Here is a 22,956-nt window from a genome sequence, read left to right as displayed (position 1 = left end):
GTGGTGACTTTAGTATGTGTCCATACATGATTCAGTCTACTAAATCTTCATGGAACAGAGAATTCAAGATATTGCATACTATAGCCCACAATACACAAGCAGCGGTATATTATATTATTTGTTGTTGCAGATTCATTTTAGGGATGGCCTTGAAAGTTCGGCTCTCAGAACATACTAGTGGCTGCATTAGTTTGTATGTATGTAAGCACACTTGCACATGCAGAGATAAGCTTAAAGGGATTCTACCACTAAATATGTATTTTTTTGTGCTTTAGACGTCGGAATAGCCTTTAGAAAGGCTATTCGTCTCTTACCTTTAGACGTGGTCTCTGAGCCGCCATTCCTTAAAAATACAGTTTTTTACCGGTATGCAAATGAGTTCTCTCGCAGCAAAGGGGGCGGGCCCCAGCGCTCAAACGGCGATGGGGGCATCCCCACTGCTGCCAGAGAACTCTCTCCAACGATGCCTCCTTCTTCAGCTGCATCCTCCCCTTCTCTTGTCGTCTTCCGTCTGGGTCAGCTCTGACGTCTGCGCAGTTGGCTCTGCCAGTGAGACACTAGTAGAGCCGACTGCACATGCTGGCGGCCATTTTTTCCAGGCCGCAATTGTGTGCACGCGCAGTACGCTCCTCTAAGTCTACGCTGAACAAAAAATGGCCGCTGGCCGGCATGTGCAGTCGGCTCTACTAGTGTCTCACTGGCAGAGCCGACTGCACAGATGTCGGAGCTGACCCAGTCGGAAGACGACGAGAGAAGGGGAGGATGCAGCTGAAGATGGAGGTGTCGCTGGAGAGAGTTCTCTAGCAGCAGCGGGGATGCCCCTATTGTCGTTTGAGCGCTGGGGTCCGCCCCCCATTGCTGCGAGAGAACTCATTTGCATACTGGTAAATAACGGTATTTCTAAGGAATGGCGGCGCAGAGACCACGTCTAAAGGTTAGAAACGAATAGCCGTTCTAAAGGCTATTCCAACGTCTAAAGCACAAAAAATACATATTTATTCATTACTGTATATATCCACACTTTTGAATATTCAGCTTTTTGCAAGGAAAGAACATCTGTTTTGAGAGAACGATCAGTCTAAGTGAGGAATGGTGAAAAAGGAAGGGCATAGAAGTATAGATGGGGGACAGGATGAGCAATCTGAGAGGGAGCATGGGGTATAGTGGGTGAGAAAGGAGTCCATAGGGATTACTTCACCAAATATATGCTGGTGAGATTCAGGAGATGGCCAAGTTTGAAATACCAAGCAATGGGATAGTTTGCAACATGAAGAAATGGACTAGAAGAGTGGAGTGGAAGAACAGAGTAGTATTGTTTCTAATAACAGAACAGCACAATGCAATGAAGGTTTGGATTTTCATTATACAATTTTGCTTTTTCCATGTACTGAATTACTTGTTGCAACATGAACAGCTGGGACATTGTATTCTGCAAGACTGTATTGTCAGTGGCGTAACTAAAGTGCAATCTTTTGTCTGGACCCACTACCTCACCCCTACAGTGAATTGTTGATAATGATGGTCACGTTTGCTAAGGAGTTTAATCACCCTTAGTGTGGTTAGGATAATCTGTGGATCTCCTTAGTTTATGGGCCACATGGAAGCTTCAATATCAATACTGATGTAAGTCCTTATGGGCCCTCTAAGGGCTCGTTCACATCTGCGCCCGGCACTCCATTCTGCAGGTTTCTGTTTCCTGCATAAAACAGAGCAGGATACGGAAACCTTCAGGAGTCTTTCTCACCCATTCATTTGAATGGGTGAGAAAGCTGTCCGGCCGTGAGCGTCGGTGAGCGTTTTACGTTCTCTGCCGCGAAACCGGGTTTTTTTAATCCGGACACAGAGTCGGACACGCAGTACTCTGTGTCCGGATTTTAAAAAAATGGTTTCGCGGTGGAGAGCATAAAACGCTCACGGCTGGACCCGGTCTGTGGTTTCTGTCTTCTTGCATGCAGAAGACGGAAACCACATAACGGAGACCAGAACGCAGGTGTGAACCCAGCGTAAGGCTCCTGGGTCCCGGTGCGACTGCACCCCCTCAAATTACACCCCTGTGCATTATATCATTTGTCATTGACTTCATCTTATCTGGTTCATTGCATTCTTTGGTTTGGTCAGTGAACCACTTCTAAAACCAAGTCATCATTCTGTGTGTAAAATAATCTCAGAGGGTATATTCAGTATGGAGATAGCCTTGGTACAATGTATTTTATTTGACGTGATGAATACATTTTGTTGGTCTCTATGTAGTGTTGTCACTTATGTGACACTTGCCACACCTTTCATTCTTAGGAGGAAAATCTTGTACATATAATAAAATTACAAAGGTATAACAGCATTTTGTACAGTAGGGGAAACTTGTATATTAAATTTGCCTACTCAAACAGGCAACATGTGACCAACATCTGACATAGAGGTAAATTCACAAAAATGGTATCAGGATATTTGTCCAATTGTGCATATATAAGAAAGGAACAGGGGAGTTTATTGAAATATGATTAAAAACATTACAATTTTTTACAAAAACGAATAACCCTGTAACATTGGGATTTTGAGTCTATTCACACATTGCAGAAAATAATCCGCAGTTTTTGAAAATCGCAGTGAATTATACCTGCGGCGTTTTCCGTATAGGTATAATAAAGGCAGAAAGTCCGTAGAGGAAACCTGCTAAAATGTAATAAAAAACAATGAGGGAAAAAAATGCAATGTGTTTCCACCACGGTTCTTCCCACAGCATTCTTTGGCTGCATTTTCCTATGTGGGGCCTTTGCCAAAAGGTTCTAAAAGGGGTTATCGAGTTTCTAATATTGACAATACCCATAGATCAGCTGCACCAGGGCAGGGTATCTCCCTGTAATGCTGAAGTATAAAGGACAGTACTACAGCACCTAAACCCACTGCAACACTTTGTATGACAAGAGAGCAGTAAACATTGCTGGATGTCACGCTGTCCTGGTACAGCCGCTGATCTAACATTGATGGACTAGGAAGTCAATATCAGAAACTGGACGGCCCCTTTAAGGACAGGTGGCGATGCCTTATACTGCAGCTCGCATTTGTATTATTCATATAGGGGATGCAGAATGATGAATACTTTCAGTACTCGACAGATTACAAGATGTCCATTCATCCACCATTGATCACAAGATTAAATGTCTAAGATGTACATAATATACATTGATATACAGTTCTTCATACAAAACACACGGCTTAAAGGGCTTGTCCAATTTCAGATCCACGTTAAGAGACAAGCACTAAGGTTTGTATAATGAAAACTAAAATTTTCCTATTCATTCTCTATCAATTCCTCACAGTTTTCTAGATTTTTTCTAGTTTTTCATTTATTCTGCTTACTTCCAGTGGCTAAAAATCAGTCCATGGTCATGTGATATACAGTCCATGGTCATGTGATATATAGTCCATGGTCATGTGATATACAGTCCATTGTCATGTGACTACAATGAGCTGTGCACCTGTGTAGTCATCACATGACCATGGACTGATTTTATCCACTGGCCGTAATGAATGACAGCAAGCAGAGATCTAGAAAATCGTTGAGGAATTGATACAGAAAATCTGAATACCTTTAATTTTATATCAATAATATTTGTCTTTCAATATTGGTCTGAAGCTGAACTACCCTTTCAGTGTCTTCTTTTAGCATCCCATCCTGGTATTACAGAAGAAATGACCATCAGCGTAATTCATTCTCCTATCTCTGAGGTATGTCCATGAGGTTGAGCCCTGGCACGCCTTATTTGCCACTGATCATTTACCACGATATTGTTCAAAGGATTACAAGGACGAAAGTTTCTCGATAGGCGATTGATGGAGTTTCCTTGCATAAAAACTGGATAAATACAGGTCCTTTCTTTAGTCATTCAGATAGTCCTTTACTGTCAAAGTTGAAGATTAGCCTAGCAAGCCCGGACCAGGAAAATCACAAGGAGTATGAGACACAGTAATGATATTGCTGCAAACAAGAAGAGAAGTCCAGCAAAAACAGTAGGCGTCATGGGAAGAAGAATAAGGGGTCTTTCTGCAGGGATCATATTGGTCAGATTTAGCATGTAACCCAAGGACCATGCAATGCTGCTATTGCCAACCTGTCAATCAAAAAGAGAACACATATCATACTAAAAATAGTTAGATTAATTCCTGACCAGGTATTAGCAGAAGCCCTTTGCTAATTAATATCTCCCAACCATCTCAGTTTCAGCAGGACAGTCCCAGACTCTGGACCCTGTCCGCTGTCCTGGTCGGCAGGAGGTATGTCGATCGCAGAATAGAATATGCACACATCCTGTGCAGGTCCTGGGAGCTGCATTAGTGATCTGTAAGTATAATATAATTATCATATACTCTATGGGGGAAGGGGGAACTATTACCTGAGTGCGGGACACTATTAGGCCACTATTAGGGTATGTTCACACGGCAGAAAAGGTGGTGGAAACCTTTTTCACCTTGTGAACTTTCCATCACGGCATCCCGCTCCTGTATAGGTCCAAATGAATGGGCCTAAACAGGAGCATGTCTCAAGCTGCGGACGCTGCGGCTGACTCAGCTGTAGAATCAGTGGCAAGATAGGTCATGTCGCTTCTTTTTTCCACTACTAGCTGGCGGAAAAAAAAGTGTGAGCGACTCCCTTTGAAGTCAATCGGAGCCATATTTGCAGGCGGATTTTGAGGTGGATGAGAATCTGCCTGCAAAAAACTCAGTGTGAACATACCCTTACAGTAATAATTCCCCTCTCCAGGTAGTAGTATTAGTTATGTGTGGGTACTATTACGGCACAATTAATTTAATAGTTAATAATGTTATGTGCAATTGTGTGAACGCTTCAGCTACGAATACTGATGAATGATGATTCCATTTTGTTATTGTTCAGAACTTGGTCATGATTAAATGATATAACTGTGTGCACCAATTTGGCGCAAAATTTGTGACACAAAAAACTAAATGGCATTAATAGGTGTGCACCAATTAGGAGTAAAATTTGCAGCACAGAAACTAAATGATACAACTCGGTAAATCAGCATGTAGCAACTAGGAGTAAAACTTGTGGTGCACTCATAAAATGGTATAACTCAGTATCTGAACTAAAACTAGGGCAAAAGTATAAAAAAAAAAAAAAAAAAACATTTTGGATTACAGATTTTGAATTTATGGCTCTAGTAAACATATTTTATCCCTCTCTGCCTTCTAGTTTCCATGACATTTTACTTCAATGTAGCTTTGCAAGATCTTGTATTTTGTGGGCAATTGTGGCAATACCAGTTGTGTTCCTATTAACAAGGGAATAAAAATTCTCTACTGTTACCTTTTTCTAGAAACCACTTAAGTGCTGCAATCAGCATTTGCTGCTGACCCATCATCTAAGGCTGGTCTTACACGACCGTATTGAGTGTACGGTCCGTAAGACTCTAGACTCTGCAGACGTCCGTGTCCTGCCGCACTCGCCCATAGAGTTGCGGCCACACCATGGATAAAATATCCGGTGGTTTGAATATAATGTGTCCTCAAATGGTCCACAATTGAAAACCCTCAATTGCAGACCATTTGCGGACTTACATTACGACCGTTTAAGACCAACCTAAGGCCAGTGATAGGGGGTGATAGCATTAACAAAAGTCCATTTTATCTTTTCCTTCCCCTGGGGTTATCTGCAGTGACGGGAACAGGGGAATGAGGAATCATGTACATTGGCTGAAGTGAAAGCTGCGAGTATATACAGCTCCATTTCAACCAATGTGCTCTTGATCTACTAGGGATACAGACACGGTCTTGGTCCTATTTCAAAGCCAAGGGGTAAAAACTACAAGCAGAAATTGTTCTAAATTGCAAGGGGTATATTACAACATTTGTCACAAATCCTTACATTAAATGGTGTAACTTGTGCACAATTTAGGACTAAAGCACACGTAGCGCAGGAAAAGTGACTGCAAAAAGACTAAAGTTAAGTGATTTACAAATCCTGTTTGTGTACAGTCATGGCCAAAAGTTTTGAGAATGATACAAATATTAATTTTTACAAAGTCTACTGCTTCAGTTTTTTTAATGCCAATTTGCATATACTCCAGAATGTTATAAAGAGTGATCAGCTTAACAGCAATTACTTGCAAAGTCAATATTTGCCTAGAAAATTAACTTTATCCCCCAAAACACATTTCAACATCATTGCAGCCCTGCCTTAAAAGGACCAGCTAACATCGTTTCAGTGATTGCTCCATTAACACAGGTGTGGGTGTTGATGAGGACAGGGCTGGAGATCAATCTGTCATGATTAAGTAAGAATGACACCACTGGACACTTTAAAAGGAGGCTGGTGCTTGGCATCATTGTTTCTCTTCTGTTAACCATGGTTATCTCTAAAGAAACACGTGCAGTCATCATTGCACTGCACAAAAATGGCCTAACAAGGAAGAGTATCGCAGCTAGAAAGATTGCACCTCAGTCAATAATCTATCGCATCATCAAGAACTTCAAGGAGAGAGGTTCCATTGTTGGCAAAAAGGCTCCAGGGCGCCCAAGAAAGACCAGCAAGCGCCAGGACCGTCTCTTAAAAGTGTTTCAGCTGCGGGATCGGGCTACCAGCAGTGCAGAGCTTGCTCAGGAATGGCAGCAGGCAGGTGTGAGTGCATCTGCACACACTGTGAGGCGGAGACTCTTGGAGCAAGGCCTGGTCTCAAGGAGGGCAGCAAAGAAGCCACTTCTCTCCAGAAAAAACATCAGGGACAGACTGATATTCTGCAAAAGGTACAGGGAGTGGACTGCTGAGGACTGGGGTAAAGTCATTTTCTCTGATGAATCCCCTTTTCAACTGTTTGGGACATCTAGAAAACAGCTTATTCGGAGAAGACGAGGTGAGCACTACCACCAGTCTTGTCTCATGCCAACTGTAAAGCATCCTGAAACCATTCATGTGTGGGGTTGCTTCTCAGCCAAGGGAATCGGCTCTCTCACAGTCTTGCCTAAAAACACAGCCATGAATAAAGAATGGTACCAGAATGTCCTCCAAGATCAACTTCTCCCAACCGCCCAAGAGCAGTTTGGCGATCAACAATGCCTTTTCCAGCATGATGGAGCACCTTGCCATAAAGCAAAGGTGATAACTAAATGGCTCAGGGAACAAAACATAGAGATTTTGGGTCCATGGCCTGGAAACTCCCCAGATCTTAATCCCATTGAGAACTTGTGGTCAATCATCAAGAGACGGGTGGACAAACAAAAACCTACAAATTCTGACAAAATGCAAGCATTGATTGTGCAAGAATGGACTGCTATCAGTCAGGATTTGGTCCAGAAGTTGATTGAGAGCATGCCAGGGAGAATTGCAGAGGTCCTGAAGAAGAAGAGTCAACACTGCAAATATTGACTTGCTGCATTAACTCATTCTAACTGTCAATATAAGCTTTTGTTACTCATAATATGATTGCAATTATATTTCTGTATGTGATAAAAACATCTGACAAACACACATAAAAACCAGAGGGCAGCAGATCATGTGAAAATAGAAGATTTGTGTCATTCTCAAAACTTTTGGCCATGACTGTATTGTTGATGCTCTGTATGTTTTGCAGACAACAATTAGGTTAGGTACACCTTTCTAAACAAAACAACTGCTAAATAATTCTTTTACCTCTTTCTGGAACAGAATATGTGGCCACGATTCACTGTCAAATTTATATCCATGGACTAACAAATGGTAAATATAATTGGCCGAAAAACAATAGGATCTTGCATAAGTTTCATCAAATCTGTGTAAGATCTGTGGAAGCTGAAAAAGAAGAGACAACATGTAAAGTATGGTATATGATCTAGCAATGTCATCTCTACAACATACAAACAGTCCTCTCGGCAACTACCTAAATAAAGTGGGACCATTCCTCTGAGAAGACCTCTTCCATTTACAGAGGACCTATCATATAATTTTGGCACCAATATCTCCCCACTGTCACAAGGGCGTTCCTCAGAGCTCAGCATCATCACTGAGCTGTGAGGAATCCCCCCCCCCCCTGTCTGTACTCTAACTTAGCCTTGTATTGTTAGAGGGGGTGCTCCAGCTGAGCTGTAAGGCCCCCTCTACTTACAGTAGGGAGATATCGGTGCCGAAATTAACAGGACTGATATCTCCAGCACTGGGGCACATACCAGGAAAGCCAACAGAACGCTGAATTGAACACACTGTTGGCTTTCTAGTGGTATGTAATACTGGACATTGATGACATGAAAGGTCCACTTTAAAGACTGATTATTTTTCAGTGACTGATTTTTCTCTCTGTAAGCAGACCACTCCCTTACCCAACTAAAGACCACTTTTTTTTTAGCACATTTTTCAGTGGTCACATTGGAATTACATACACTCTGAGATCAATATGGGTAAAGATCTGTGCCACATCACTGGATTGCAGCAAGTAAAACCAAGAGACTGGCAACTGCCATCAAGTCACAAGGGTCACTGGCATCACACTGAAGCAGAGAGTCCATGTTGTAGTTAATGCACTCTGCCACTGAGGTGCCAAGCAAGTCCTAATAATACCCGATTGTCTTGGCTACTGTGCCTGGTACTACGGCTTCTCTTCAAAGAGACTAAGCTCTTCTGAGCTGTAATATCAGACATAGCCATCATTAGAAACATTGTTCACCTGGCACAGCCCTGTAATGGGAACTACTGAGACCCCTTTAGTCCATTGATTTCTGTTTCAAGTAATTATTCCATGGACAGGCCACAAATTTAATGGGAGTGGAAAATCCCTTTAAATAATCTTAGCAATGTGTTCAGTTTTTTTCTTTTATTCTGCTTACAAATGGGAACATGTACATTTTTCTTCTAGAATTCTTATCTTAAATATTAAGTTTAAGAAGTCTGATTTATATAACTAGGTGAAGGACCAAGCTCTTTTTGTCCTTCATTTCCTTTTTTATATGATAAGAATGAACATTATACAAACCTTACTCCATTCTTGACTGCAGAAATAAGACATACTGGAGTTGAATTCATTTAAATGGAAATTTCCCGTCAGATTTAAAGCGTTGGCTGTGTAATAGAAGCCAGAAAATGCCTGCAATACAAAAAAGCTGTAACAATACTAAAGACAGATGTCAATCAAGTAGATACAGACAGTACTGGGTCGGGGCACTCTGTACAGAAGTCATACAATGTCTAACTTTTCCCACCATCCTCCATGTAGTAGGCAGACAAATTGTTCTGTGTATGAAGACACTGGATGTTTCTGAATGTAGTGGAACAAGAAGATGCATTTTACAGTCCCAGCAAAGTGGACTAAATTTTATTTAATTTCATGCACGTACTGCCGAAAACAAACCAGTGCGCGGTTTTGACAGGGCTTTGGATTCAGTAGGCTAAACCACCATCTCCTCTATTTTACCACAATGTGTCATCTTATTGCTGAAATGTTGTGAAAAATAGAAAAATTCTATGAAAAATGCATTTACAGGTATGTTTTTTAAAGGTTTTTTTGCAGCATTTTTTGCATTCTGTGCTGTGCTTTTTTGCAACATGTGGCCTTAGCTTTAAAGAGTTTGTCAAAGGTTAAGGTTTTATACCCTTATGATTGGCCATAAATACCTGATTGATGGGGGACCCGACAGCTGCTCTCGCACTAACCTGCCGTACGGAGCCGCTGAAAGCTCCGTCCACTGTATAGAGGCTGGGCACCGTTGCTGTAGCTCAGAGCATATTACTGTCAGTGGGACCTGGGCTATAGTGATGGCATCTGGTCACTAAACAGGGGATGTATCTTTCTGCTGACTGGTGCTGGAGCTGGCCATTAGCCCCCATTCGTTCTGTGGCCACTACTGGGTATGGCTCAAAAAGCGCAGCAAAATTTGCAGCCAAAAAAGTAGCTTTTCCGCAATGTGGCCTTTAGCCTAAAACTGGTCTTCAGAAGAAACGCATGAGAAAAACGTGTGTTGGAACAGGCATCTATGGTCTGCAAGTGTTAATATATGTTATACATTTATTCCATTGTGAGTATGTGCTAGCACAGCTTTTATGTAGGTATTATTGTTTTGTGTTATGGGTTGGCATACTATTTAACTGGCTTTAATATTCAGCCTCAGCATTTTTCTTCTCATGTAACCTTTAACCTTTTTTTGTCTGTACAGGATGGATTTTGTGTGACTCTTTTGGCTGTATATTTGTAGTTGGTCCGCAAAAATGTTATGTTAGGCTCCATTCCCACGGAGCAACGCGCTGTGCAACGGTACCGTCTTATGCGCGCTACACATTGAAATCAATGGGAGGCTTTTTAACACATTGTGTAGCGCGCGTAAGACGGCACCCATTGAAGTCAATGGGATTCTGTTTTACAGCGCTCACTCTGACATGTGTTTACGTGTCAGAATGAGCGGCGCGTTACTCCGTGGGAACGGAGCCTCGTGCTCTTGATTAATGAATCAGCATTTGGGTAATAGAGCCTTTGCATATTGCTTATGGTTGAACAGCTCTGCGTATAGTATACAGCAGCCAAGGAAAGGTTAAAGAGCAGAATATATTGCAGAACTTTTGGAAGGATATTGTCTTGTGTATTTCTGGTGGCACATCATGACTTTACAAGATATACTGAAAGGCGTAATAGAGTGTGAAATACACATTGCTAGTGTATAATAAAAGCTACTTACCGAAAATCCTCCCTTCACTTTGGGCTGGTAAACACCATCAAATGAACAGTCTTGCTTCCCATGGCATGCAGCAAAATCAAACAGAGTAGACACTTTCTCCATACATTGGACAGGTTCTCCTGTTCCCTTAAAACTAATGAGTTCCTCAGAATTGTAGTTTGCTTGTCGGAAAGATGCAGAACACAGGCTTCCAAATATATGATTCATAGTTAAATTCACCTTGTAGTTCTGAGGATAGCACGGATTTTCTATGTAAGATTTCTTCTGTGAGCTCTAAACATGATAGACACATGAGAAGTTGGGTATAGATTGAATCTTGTAAAAGGTATACAAGAAATACCTAAGTCAAGGGAGCAAGGGGATTTTGGTGACTTCTGCCTTAGACTTCAGTTCATGATATTATACTATGATGTTCTCACACATTAATACAATATTAACTTACATTACATTACTTTCTTCTCTTAAAGCCTCAAATTAAATCTGTAATATTGTCTATATAGTTTAATGTGCAGGCTGCATGTTACAGAGCAGGAGGAGCTGAGCAGATTGATATATCTAGTTTTATAACATGGTTTTGTAACAGTTGATAAAGTTGGATAAAGACACAAGTCCATCAAGTCCAGACTTAGTTCATCTGCAAGGAAACCCCCATGAGGCGAAGGCCATTTGTCCCATCAAAGGAAGAAAATTCCTTCACAACTCCAAGTATGTCAACTTAAATAAATCCCTGGATCAACATCCTATTCCAAAAATTCTAGTTCCCATAACCTGAGATATTCTTGCTTTGAAGAAAGGCATCCAGGCTGCATGTTACAGAGCAGGTGGAGCTGAGAAGATTGATATATACTCTTAGAACATAGTTGATAAAGTTGGATAAAGACGCAAATCCATCAAGTCTAGGCTATAAACCTACCAAATTCAAGAAAGGCATCCAGGATTCTCTTTAATTTGTACAAGTTTTCAATCAACATCACATCTTGTGACAGTGAGTTCCACAGTTTCATCGTTGTAAAGATGGGGCCCCACGTTAGGGAAACAGCTTTTTTTGTTGCAGATTTTGTTGCGTTTTTTTTTTAGCCAAAGACAGGACTAAATTGATCAGAAGTCAGAAGTATAAGAGCTTTCTATATATTTCTGAAACCATTTGTAGCCACTCTTGGCTTTGGCTCAAAAAACGCAACACAATCTGCAGCAAAACAAATCTGCGTTTCCGCAACTTAGGGCCTTAGCCTAACGGTACGTTTACATATATCAGTTGCATCGCTATCAGTTTTTTGTCCCTTAGTCATTACAAATAATACCAAAACTGTCAGTTGTCATGCTGTCAGGCTTTTTTTTCCCCACAACTTTCTTATCCAAGACCATAAATTGCCATCAGTTTTTACCATGGTGGTCTGTAAGGCAAGATGGACTGCATTTGGTAAGTGGGGGCCCCATTAAATATTTAGTATCAGAGTCTCAGAGCTTCAAGTTACATCTCTGAGTATGAGTATTGTAACAGGATCGTATGGAATATATACACAGAAATATGACAATCCATGTAACGTCATGTCACAAGGGTTAATCACAGCATACCGCTAGTCAGTATTACTGCAGGATGGCAAGTTTAGCTGTGTTCATCAGTACAGTTCTATTATACATAGTATAGTACAATTATATTATTAGTCTACTACTTCTTTCCCAAGATTTGCTGGAATCTCTACTCTTTGATATTTTTTTTCCTACCGTATATACTCGAGTATAAGCCGAATTTTTCAGCCCAGTTTTTGTGCTGAAAAAGCCTCCCTCGGCTTATACTCGAGTCAGCAAAAAAAAAAAAAATATTTTTTTTTTTTAAGGAGGGTGAGGGGGGTTTATGACCAGCCACAATGTCAATGTATAGAATCTCCCATAAAATAGTGCAAAATTTAAAAAAATAAATAAATAAAAGTTCTTAATCCCTCCTTTCCCTAGAATACATACAAAAGTAGAAAATGACTGTGACACACATACACATTAGGTATCCCTGTGTCTGACAGTGCCCTGTCTACTGAATATAGGGGATCTGAAGTGCTCCTGTTCCATCAGGAAGGGGTTAATAGGAGCACTGCAGATACCCTATGTTCAGCCAGGCTGAATTCCAAGTGGGGGAAAAAAAACAGTCCTCAGGGAAGGGGCAGACAGACAGACAACCAAAACACCCCCTCCCCTTCCCCAGCATCTACTGCACCCAAAAACTACGACCATTTTAATTTTTGAAATTTTCCAGTAGCTGCTGCATTTCCCCCCTAGGCTTATACTCGAGTCAATAAGTTTTCCCAGTTTTTTGTGGTAAAATTAGGGGGGTCGGCTTATATTCGGGTCGGCTTATACTCGAGTATATACGGTATTTGGAAAAAATCCTAAATGAGAATTTGACAATATATTTGCCCCGGGAGGTGCCTTTTACTGAGCTCATTGTGTCCGGTTACTGATTAACATTACTTAAGTCATTGTGATCTGCCAGGAAAACTGGGAATAGCTGCTCTGATGAGATTTCAGGTCACATAAAGCCGGACGAACTACTATGTGTTACAACTCTGTGTCCATGGGAAAGATCAGGAATTTGGTTGACCAACTTTTACATCAATTCAGAGGGACACTTTGAAGGGAATCTGTCACCAGCCTCACAGATAGATAGTTAGATAGCTTAGTGTGAGAGTGTTTTCCCATGTTGCATCTCAGTTGCTGAGATATTGCTGTGTTTATTAATATGCAAAAGAAATCTTTGGAGCAACAAGGACATTGCTACAAAGGAGTAAGAAGATACATCTCATTGCTCCAAAGAGTTCATTTGTATATTGACAAAAACAATGATATCTCAGCAATGGAGGCACCAATTCACGTGGCCCTCACTTATATACAGAGCTGGGTTGATAAGTTGGGTGCTGGTGACGGACTCCCTTTAACATGGTCATTATTGATATTATCACAGAGAAATATGACAGATGTATGAATATAGTTTTTTCATACCTGAACTAAGGATGCCAGCAGCCGTTTCTCTGACTCATCCCTCCCATAGCACTGGAAGCTGTGAGTGTACACATTGTACTTGTAGCCATACAGTGTCACTTCTAATGTGCTGTTGGCGTGTTGTTGGGACTTCTCTGGAATAAAGGAGATCTGTGTGGAGGCACCACCTAAATCCAGTGCTCCAGTGGTCTCTGCTCCATCTGGACGTACCCAAGTGCTCCAAATGTTTTTCTATGGGTAAAGAAAAAACATATTGCCTGCAGATTTTAGATGTTAATATTCTCACGACTCAGAGTTACATTACATAAATTACTGTTTATCTGGATTTTTCCCAATTTAGTATCTTCCCTTCCCCATGGTAAAGTTGAGAGGTTATAATATTACTACATCCGGTTTTCTGGAGCCTAAACCTACAGTCACACAAGCAAAGGGGAAAACAGATGTGAAAAACGTTCCTTGGGTCCTGAAATTTGTGGACAGCCTCGTTAACATCTGCTGTTGATGTACTGTAATATTGGGGAAAAGGAGGCACATATTTATGATATCATCCAGTGATCCTTCTGACATTGACATGTTGGCATGACTTTTTTTTTACTTTAAAAAGTATTCCCATTTTGTCTTATATGGCTATATCCATAGGATATGCCATTAATACCAGATATATAGAAGTTCCACCTCTGCGACCTGCATCTTGAGTACATGGCTCAGTTCATGGTCACGAGTGAAAAGGACCATTCATGAGTCTCTCCATTCACCTGTACATACTAGAGTTTAGAAGATAGCCGAGGCTGTCTGCTGGAAACTCCAGTACAAGTGCAGGTTAGGTCTCTTAACTTGTGGCTGATAAGAGAACCCTTGTTCAAGAGAGATGCGGGGCCCACAGGTGGCACCCTCGCAGGGTCAGCATCAGCACACGGCATAGTCGGGCAAGTGCCGGGGGCCACAGAGCCTCTGGGGGCCCCCGGCACCTGCCCGCCCCAGCACTTGCCTGTCCCGATTTCAGCTCATCGGCATCCGACGGACACCGATGAGCTGAATACATAGGCGATTAAAGCAGGAGTTGTCACAGCTCAGCTCCTACTTTAACGCTGCAGTCCGGCTTCTGCATTTGTAGGCGCGATGTGATGATGTCACATCGGGCCTACAACTATGTGAGTGGAGTGAGAGAGCGGATGGGAAGCATTGGAAGGTGAGTGTAAGTGTTTGTTTGTGTTAAACATTAAGGTGGAACATAATGTAGGGGGTCCATGAAACTGGGGGCAAATGAAGGGGGGGGAGGGGAGAACAGCATGACACTGGGGCAGATGAAGGGGGGGAGAACAGCATGATACTGGGCAGATGGAGGGGGGGAGAACGGCATGACACTGGGGGAGAGATGGAGGGGGGACATATAATTTATGGGTTATTGTAGGAGGATTATACTGTGTGGGAGCACATGAAAAATGAATGAGAATGGGCGGAGTCGACATAAAAGTGGGCAGAGCCAAATTTGCCGCGCCGCGGGTTAGAAGCGCCAGACCTCCCAGTAAGTAGGGCCCTGCCAAAGTCAATTGCCCAGGGCCCTGCAAACCCTGGATCCGCCACTGGACATACCCTTCAAAATAACTGGAAAAAAGCAGAGAAGAAAATCATGCCAACATGATTTGTCTTAAGTATTGCGACTTGTAGCTTAAGAAATGTTTAGTTAAATTTGTACAAAAAAAATCTTAACATAAAAGATAATTTTATTAATCTTCCTACAATAAATATACAGCCGCGAAGCAAATAATTATTAGTGTCAAAATGTAATCTACTGTCACTTTAGTAGCATATTAGTCATAACTTGCTGAAGAACTAAGGCTAGGTTAACATCTGAACTGGGCTCTCTGTAGTTTGGGTCCACTTGGGGACCTGATGGATGGAGAGCTGGAACGCTAAAATAGCATGTGGACACCGGCGGACCCCATTGAGTATAATATGTAAAGTCCACTCTTTGCATACTAAAACCAACAGAGAGAAAAGTACTCTGTGCAGGACGTTTCTCTCCGCTGATTTTTTGCAGTTTGTGCTGCCAAGTCTCCAGAGACTCTGGAGCAGATGTAAACTCAAGACTTATCTGGATATTTTCTGAATCCCTGGTTACTGATTTTGGCTTACTATCCTGGTTATCTGATCTCTTGCTGATTTGGCTTTATCTGAGAGCTCCTGGACTTGACCCTGACTTGGACACTAATGCTTCTGCTGTTGGTTGTCTACTCTTGTGCTATCTTGATTTGATCTGGCTTGAATGTCACAAACTGACTGCTGTAGATTTGCTAGTATGGCCATTGTCTGCAAGTGCATCTATTTTATTACACCAGATTCGGTGTGTTAACCTCGGTCCCTGATTGGCAAAGCTCAACCTGCCTCGTGGTGGGCTCTGGTGAAAACCTCAGGAGTGCCTTAGACTCTACCAGCCAGAACTGTGTTGGATTATAGGTAGCCAGTTCCCTTGTTATCTTTGATCTGCCACTTTTCTGTAGTGTATTTGGAAATTGGTTAACTGGCAATTCCACCATTTGGGAATTGCTTAAGTGGCAGTTTCATTGCAGCAGATGGATTGAATACACTGGTGAAGCAGGAAGACAGTAAGACAATAAGCTGTGCATTATACTGAGGGAGTCATATTAAAGAGGACCTCTCACCGATTTGGGCATAGGCAATTCTATATACTGCTGGAAAGCTGACAGTGTGCTGAATTCAGCGCACTGTCGGCTTTCCTGATCTGGGCCCCGGGTAAAGAGCTTTCGGTCCTGGTACCGTAGCTCTTAACAGTCAGAAGGGCGTTCCTGACAGTCTGTCAGGTATGTCCTTCTTCAAAGCAGTGACTATCGCACTGTACAGTGTGAGCAGGGAAGAACGCCCCCTCCCCTCCTGATAATACTCATCTATGGACGAGCACTGTGAGCAGAGGGAGGGGGCGTTCCTCCCCGCTAACACTGTACAGCGCTATAGGCGCTGCTTTGAAGAAGGACGTTCCTGACTGACTGTCAGGAATGCCCTTATGACTGTAAAGAGCTACAGTACCAGGATCGAAAGCTCTTTACCCAGGGCACAATTCAGCGCACTGTCGGCTTTCCAGCAGTATATGGTACTGCCTGTGCCCAAACCATGAAAGGTCCTCTTTAAATGGAGAATTATACTGTGGGAGTCTTATTAAGGGAAACATTCTACTGGGGGCCACAATAAGTAAAATTATACACTGCATAAATATTAAATGGGGAAATTATATTGTGGGGAGCTATAATGAACAGAGCATTATACAGTACTAATCTCACAATGTGTGGGACATTATCTGATGGGAGGTAAAAGTGAGCATTGTTCAGGGATACTGTGGGGTTCACAATAGACTTGGGAATTAGACTGTGAGGACGATATTAAAGGGGGTCATATAAAGGGGGACTTTATACTGTGGAGGCCATATTAAAGAGGAGGCCACAATGAGGGGGACATTATATTGTGGTGTCCACAATGGGGGAGCCGATATATATGGTGGGAGCTACAGGAGAACATTATACTGTGTGGGCACCATAAGGTGCATGACAATTTGTCAGAGCCAAAAGGGGATATTATATTGTATGCCACAGCTTTTGTTCCTCTGAACGTTGGGAGGGCAGCATTGGCTATGTTCATTGGATAAACCATCAATGTTTTATTGGGATCCATTCGAGTGAATAGGGCCCAATGAAGTACCAAGCACAGATAAACAAGTAGTACAGACAATATTTGTATACAGATTCAACATGCCCATTGTAAGACGCTGGTTGCAAGTTGTCACATTGCTGGTACTATTACTGATCAACTAGAATCTGTAGAGTTGTCTAGCTACAAGCTGTCAATTTCCCCAAGCATTGACCAAGTATGTACCTGATGGTCCTAGTGAAATGAACGGGGTCAGACAACCTTGGGATGGTAATACGCCTTAGCTAAATGCTTTTTTTCCCAACAGCTATCACTTCTACTCTCTCCAAACACATAAATGCTGAGCTTAACTGAGTGTGCATGTGTTCTGAATGGTGAGAGATTAGTAAACCATTATCAAACACCTCTGGTAGCAGCTTATTTCCCCTGATGTTGATAATGCCTTTGCATGCAAACCTTAATATAAACTGAAAAAATACTGAACAGAGTTAACCTGCCAGAGTTACAGGTGGGGATAGAAAGCATGCATTTTTTGCACACACCTCCAAGAAATTTCCCATTAAATAGTTGACGGTTATCCATCCGTACACCCCTTCCTCCTGACCCGTAATGATTTGAGCTCCTCTAAAGTCAAATGGCTGGGCTTTGAAGTAGTTCTCAATACTGGTAAGGACTCCTTGAGCGGCACTTTCATTTTTCAACCTAAGCAGTTTACAGGAAACAAAATGCTGACAAGCTGAATCTTCAATGTCATCCCTAAATACACATGTGAGCCCTAGTATTCTTCTTTATAGAGCATGCAATCTCACAGGAAATGTTCTTTAAGTGGGATCTATGGTTTGCAATGAATTTATCTCAAATAACAGGACAGATATAGTCTTCACAGTTTCTCTAAAGTGTATCTCGAAGGATAATATGCACATGAGGATAAATCCCATCTTGTCATTAACGGCCTTTAAGTTCATCACTCAATATTCAAGCAAGAATGTCAGAATGGCGCCACCTCCTGTTTGTATGAGCAGTTTTCTGTGTCCTGTGCTGATGTGGACACAAATGCTCAGTCTTACTTCTCGCTCTGCTCCATCAAGTATGTAGAGGGACCCCTGGAGTATTAAGATAGTTGTCTTTTATGTTTTTGTATATTTGCTTCTCAGAAGAGATGCCGAGTGAGAGATAAGAGAGCGAGACAGCAATAGTATTTGCGTAACTACCGGGGTAGCGGCTGCCACAGAGCCCAGGACATTAGGGGCCCGGTGACAGCCGCTACCACTGCGGTTTTATTTTTTCTTAACAGGCCATTACCGGCTTGAGTTACTCCAGCCGGTAACAGGCCCTATTTACTTACCTATCCTGGCAGGGATCGGTAAGTGATGCCACGGGCCCCACAAACACTATTATTATATTCGGGGGTCTTGTCAGACCTCGGAGTATAATGATCAGAGGCCCGGGAGAGGTAAGGTAACATAAAAATGACAGTTACTTACCTCTCTGCGCTCCATACAGGCATCGGGCCTAGTTGTGTGATGTATGATCGGTCATATGATGTCCTGATGTCATTGAAGATGGCCGACACCTCCGAGGACTGCAGCGGAGCTGGGGCTAGGTAAGTGACAGTGTTTTTTATGTTTGTATCCCCCCTCGGTCACCAAATATTATACTCTGGGGTCTGAAAAGACCCCAGAGTATAATAGTTGTTCATGGGTGTTCATTATGGGGCAATAATAGTGTGTGCAGGGGCCACTATGAGGCAATAATAGTGTGTGCAGTGGCCACTATGGGGCAATAATCGTGTGTGCAGGGGCCACTATGAGGCAATAATAGTGTGTGCAGTGGCCACTATGGGGCAATAATTGTGTGTGCAGGGGCCACTATGAGGCAATAATAGTGTTTGCAGTGGCCACTATGGGGCATAATAGGAATGCGGGGGGGGGGGGGGGGGGGTCGGTCGAGGTCGAGGGCCCCGCCATTCCTAGTTACGCCACTGGACAGTAATGTAATTGTGCTTATAAGAAGAATACATTTAGGAGGAACAGGCTCACCAAACCAGGGAGTTCTTTGCATCCTTGCTCGGGAACAAAAACAAGCAAGACTGAGCTTGTGTGTCCACAATTTCTGGTGGACATTGTAAAAGCTGTTCTAACATAACTCCTGGAATTAGATCTGGGGATATATATATATATATATATATATATATATATATATATATATATATAGATATAGATATAGATATATATTTCCTTACAAGTGTAAATACAAAAAAATGTAACTGGGCTGCATTTAACTATAAACAATATTTTGTGTTGGGCAGCCCCATTTAAAAGCGTGATAATATGTCTTGACATGAACGTCTCTGGCAGTGCAAGGGCTGAGATATTTGCTAGTAAGTGACTCACCTAAGAAGTCTCATTCCTGCTGTAGCTCCCAAGTATACAGGCGTGCTGTTCTGCTGATTAAATGGAATGACACTTATAACTTTCTTCATACAGCTGTCAATGTTCTTAGCTGCTTTTTCTGGTTCACCAGCATAACTAGAAATCCCAAGGCCTGAAAAATCAAACCAGATTAACCCTTGAAGGACGCACGGTAGTTTGTACATTAATGCTTGGTGACTTTTTTCATGTTTTCCCTCTCCGTTTTCCAAAATGTATAACTTTTTTATTTTATTCTGGACCTAGGTATGTGAAGGCTTATTCATTGTGAGACGAGTCGTACTTTCAAGTTGCACCATTTTGGGGTACGTATGATGTTTTCATTAGTTTTTATTAATGTTTTTGGGGGTCTGTGTGAAAAAAAAACAATTGTCATAATTTTTTTCATTTTGTTTTTACAGCATTCAATCTGCACTAAAAATGACATGACAACTTTGTCTAGCAAGTCATTCTGATTACAAAGATACTATATTTATATTAGTTTTATTGTGTTTTACCACTTTTTTTACAAATAAAACAGAACTTTTTGAAAATGAAGATTTTTAATGGGGTCACCGTATTCTAATACCTATAAATTTTTTTCTTATACTATTGACGTAGATATGTCAGAGCTCTTTATTTTCTGGAGCTAGTTGTACTTTTCATTGGTACAATTGTTTGATGTGTATGGTTTTTTCATCACTTTATATTGTTAATGTTTGGGGAAAGTTGGGTGAGCAAATATGTCAATTTGCATATTGGAGTATTTTTTTACAGAAAAATATCACTGAAAGGAATAAATAATGCTGTTTTTGGATAGTGGAGACATAGATATGTTTGCTTTTTTGTTTTTTTGCCCTGGACTCCCTGGATGCTATGATCACTATTGATCACGCTGTCTGTGGGGTTAATCCTCTGGAGTTGGAGTATCTTCAGTGGATAGTCCTGGGCCACGGCTGTGCAATACGGCAGAGTGGTGGAAGTAATGATGTAGGTATAGCAGGTATAATGGTATGGTGCAGAGTAGGAAGGGTTTAAAGAGGAACTACCTCCACCAATTCAAGTTCTGTGGAAAACCATTGATTCCAGTGCAATTGGAATTTTTTTCTCCAGTTCCCACCATTCCCAAGCAATCAGTGCTGCTATTGAAGCTCTGTAGTGTCAGAAGAGCGGTGTCAGGCAGGGGGTATGATTCAGAGCTCCAATCAGAGACAGTGTCAGAGCTCAGAATCACACCCTTTGTCTGCTCCTGCCTGACCCTGCCCTCCTTACAGTTCAGTACAGAGACTAAATAACATGTAAAACATGTCAAATTTTGGTCTATTATTATGATTTTGGTTAAAGGTATGTTCTAGCTACTATGCTGCTGAGGGGCCCTTAAACATAGCAAACTAGCACCAACCTTTCAGCGTTTTTTCCGTTTCCAGGCTGATGCCATTTACAAAGTGTTCACCACTGTGGTCTGTGATTTCCGGCAGAGGTCCCCTAGCATAAATGGGACGTCATTAATTATATCAGCCATGGGACCTGTATGCATGTAAATGGAGCTGCCGCCACTGGAGGCCTGGGAAGAGGTTTAAAGGTTTGTAATGTTTAAAGGCCTCTCAGCAGCACTACTCTATAATAAAAATTGAGTTGGAACACCCCTTTAAACTCAGCTTTCTAATCTGTTCAGGTCTTAGTAGATTTATAGATTAGATTTATAATGGCATTCATCATAAGAATTAATTCTGCTAATATGTAATATGCCAACTGGATGGCAAACTGAACAGAATGTTCTGCTCTTCAAGGACAAGAATTGAATAGAGACACTTTTGAGTCACCGTTAGTTTTAACCAATTTCTATTGATTCCAGATATACACCCTTGTGACTTTAGTGATAAGTAATTTATTAAGGTATTTCTATCTATATGTGAGAAAATAATGTAATTCTTACCATTAACATTGCATTTGAAGGTCTGACTTACTACCCCAGTATTGTTCTCTTTTTCAGCGGGCCATTGATATACATATACTGTGGTCCTGGAGGATCCTGCATCCAGCACTATGCCATACTGAATATAGATAAAACAGAAGATTGATAGTAAGTGGCAGTAAGAAATATACCGTATTTTTCGGACTATAAGACGCACTGGACTATAAGACACACCTAGGTTTTAGAGGAGGAAAATAGGGAAAAAAAATTTTGAAGCAAAAACTGGTAAAATATTTAATATATGGGAGTTGTAGTTTTGCAACAGCTGCAAGGCCACATTGACAGGTGACCTTGCAGCTGTACGGGGATGTATAGGGCGTTTTTTTTTGCGGGGCCAGATGTACTTTTTAGTTATACCATTTTGGGGAATGTCGATTTCTTAGATCACCTTGTATTGAAAAAAAAACAGGAGGTGATTTAGAACTTTTATTTATTTTATATTTTTATTATATATTTTTAAAGCTTTTTTTTTTTTTTTTACTATTTTATTCCCCCCCGGGGGCTTGAACCTGCGGTCACTTGATTGCAAGTCCCATAGACGGCAATACAACTGTATTGCCGTCTATGGGACATTCTGTGTATTAGTATTACGGCTGGTCATAGACCCAGCCGCAATACTAATATAGCCGTGACAGGCCTGGGAGCCTCATTAGGCTCCCGGCTGTCACCCGAACAGGTCGGCTCCTGCGATATCGCCGAATATATAATAATATATAGATATAGAATAAATTATGGATTACAGAGCGGCTGTGATGGCAAGTTATTAGTTCACGTTGCATGTACAGATGTAGCAAAGGTGAACATAACTTATTATGCATTAACAACACTATAGTGCAGAGTGTTAACTCAATTCTTGCAATTGGCTTTCGTCGTCTTTTGAGATAAGATATCACGCCACAGAAAGTTATCGCTCTGCAGAAAGTCATGTTAGGCTAAGACCCTACATTGTTTTTTTTCTGGTTTATTTCCCAATTCTTTATCCTGAGTGATCCAGCAGTCGGAGCAAATTATTATTTTTTTCTGCTCCTGATGTATAGGAGCTGATATAATGTGGATGTCTGATCTCTTATAGGTCAATTCTCTATGTATATAAAAATTATACCGCTTTGCCATATGGTTACAAAGTCACCAATCAAAATACATAATTTATCTTTTATCAATCAATGGTCATATTTGGGGTTGAGCCGATTTTGGGATTTCAAGATCGATTTTAAAATCCGATTTTCGATCATTTTCCAGGCGATCTCGATCGTGAAATTTGCTCGATCGCCGATC

At 41.5% G+C, this 22,956-nt stretch overlaps 1 protein-coding gene across 1 annotated transcript in view; it reads right to left on the bottom strand.

Moving 5' to 3' along the window:
* Positions 1 to 3,621: 3,621 nt before the first annotated feature.
* The window catches only part of ENTPD3 (ectonucleoside triphosphate diphosphohydrolase 3), a 44,516-nt gene continuing 25,181 nt past the window's right edge, over positions 3,622 to 22,956 (bottom strand). The window contains exons 3-10 of the mRNA XM_075272237.1: positions 21,643 to 21,760; positions 19,692 to 19,842; positions 17,841 to 18,000; positions 13,639 to 13,869; positions 10,648 to 10,920; positions 8,955 to 9,065; positions 7,643 to 7,780; positions 3,622 to 4,109 (exon numbers count right to left, since the gene is read on the bottom strand). Of these exons, the coding sequence (XP_075128338.1) occupies positions 3,921 to 4,109; positions 7,643 to 7,780; positions 8,955 to 9,065; positions 10,648 to 10,920; positions 13,639 to 13,869; positions 17,841 to 18,000; positions 19,692 to 19,842; positions 21,643 to 21,760 (1,371 nt within the window). The 3' untranslated portion in view covers positions 3,622 to 3,920. The remainder of the gene's footprint in view (positions 4,110 to 7,642; positions 7,781 to 8,954; positions 9,066 to 10,647; positions 10,921 to 13,638; positions 13,870 to 17,840; positions 18,001 to 19,691; positions 19,843 to 21,642; positions 21,761 to 22,956) is intronic.

This window comes from Leptodactylus fuscus, chromosome 4 (assembly GCF_031893055.1).
Source record: "Leptodactylus fuscus isolate aLepFus1 chromosome 4, aLepFus1.hap2, whole genome shotgun sequence".
Taxonomy (NCBI): Eukaryota; Metazoa; Chordata; class Amphibia; order Anura; family Leptodactylidae; genus Leptodactylus; species Leptodactylus fuscus.
This window is presented reverse-complemented; position numbering and strand designations above follow the sequence as displayed.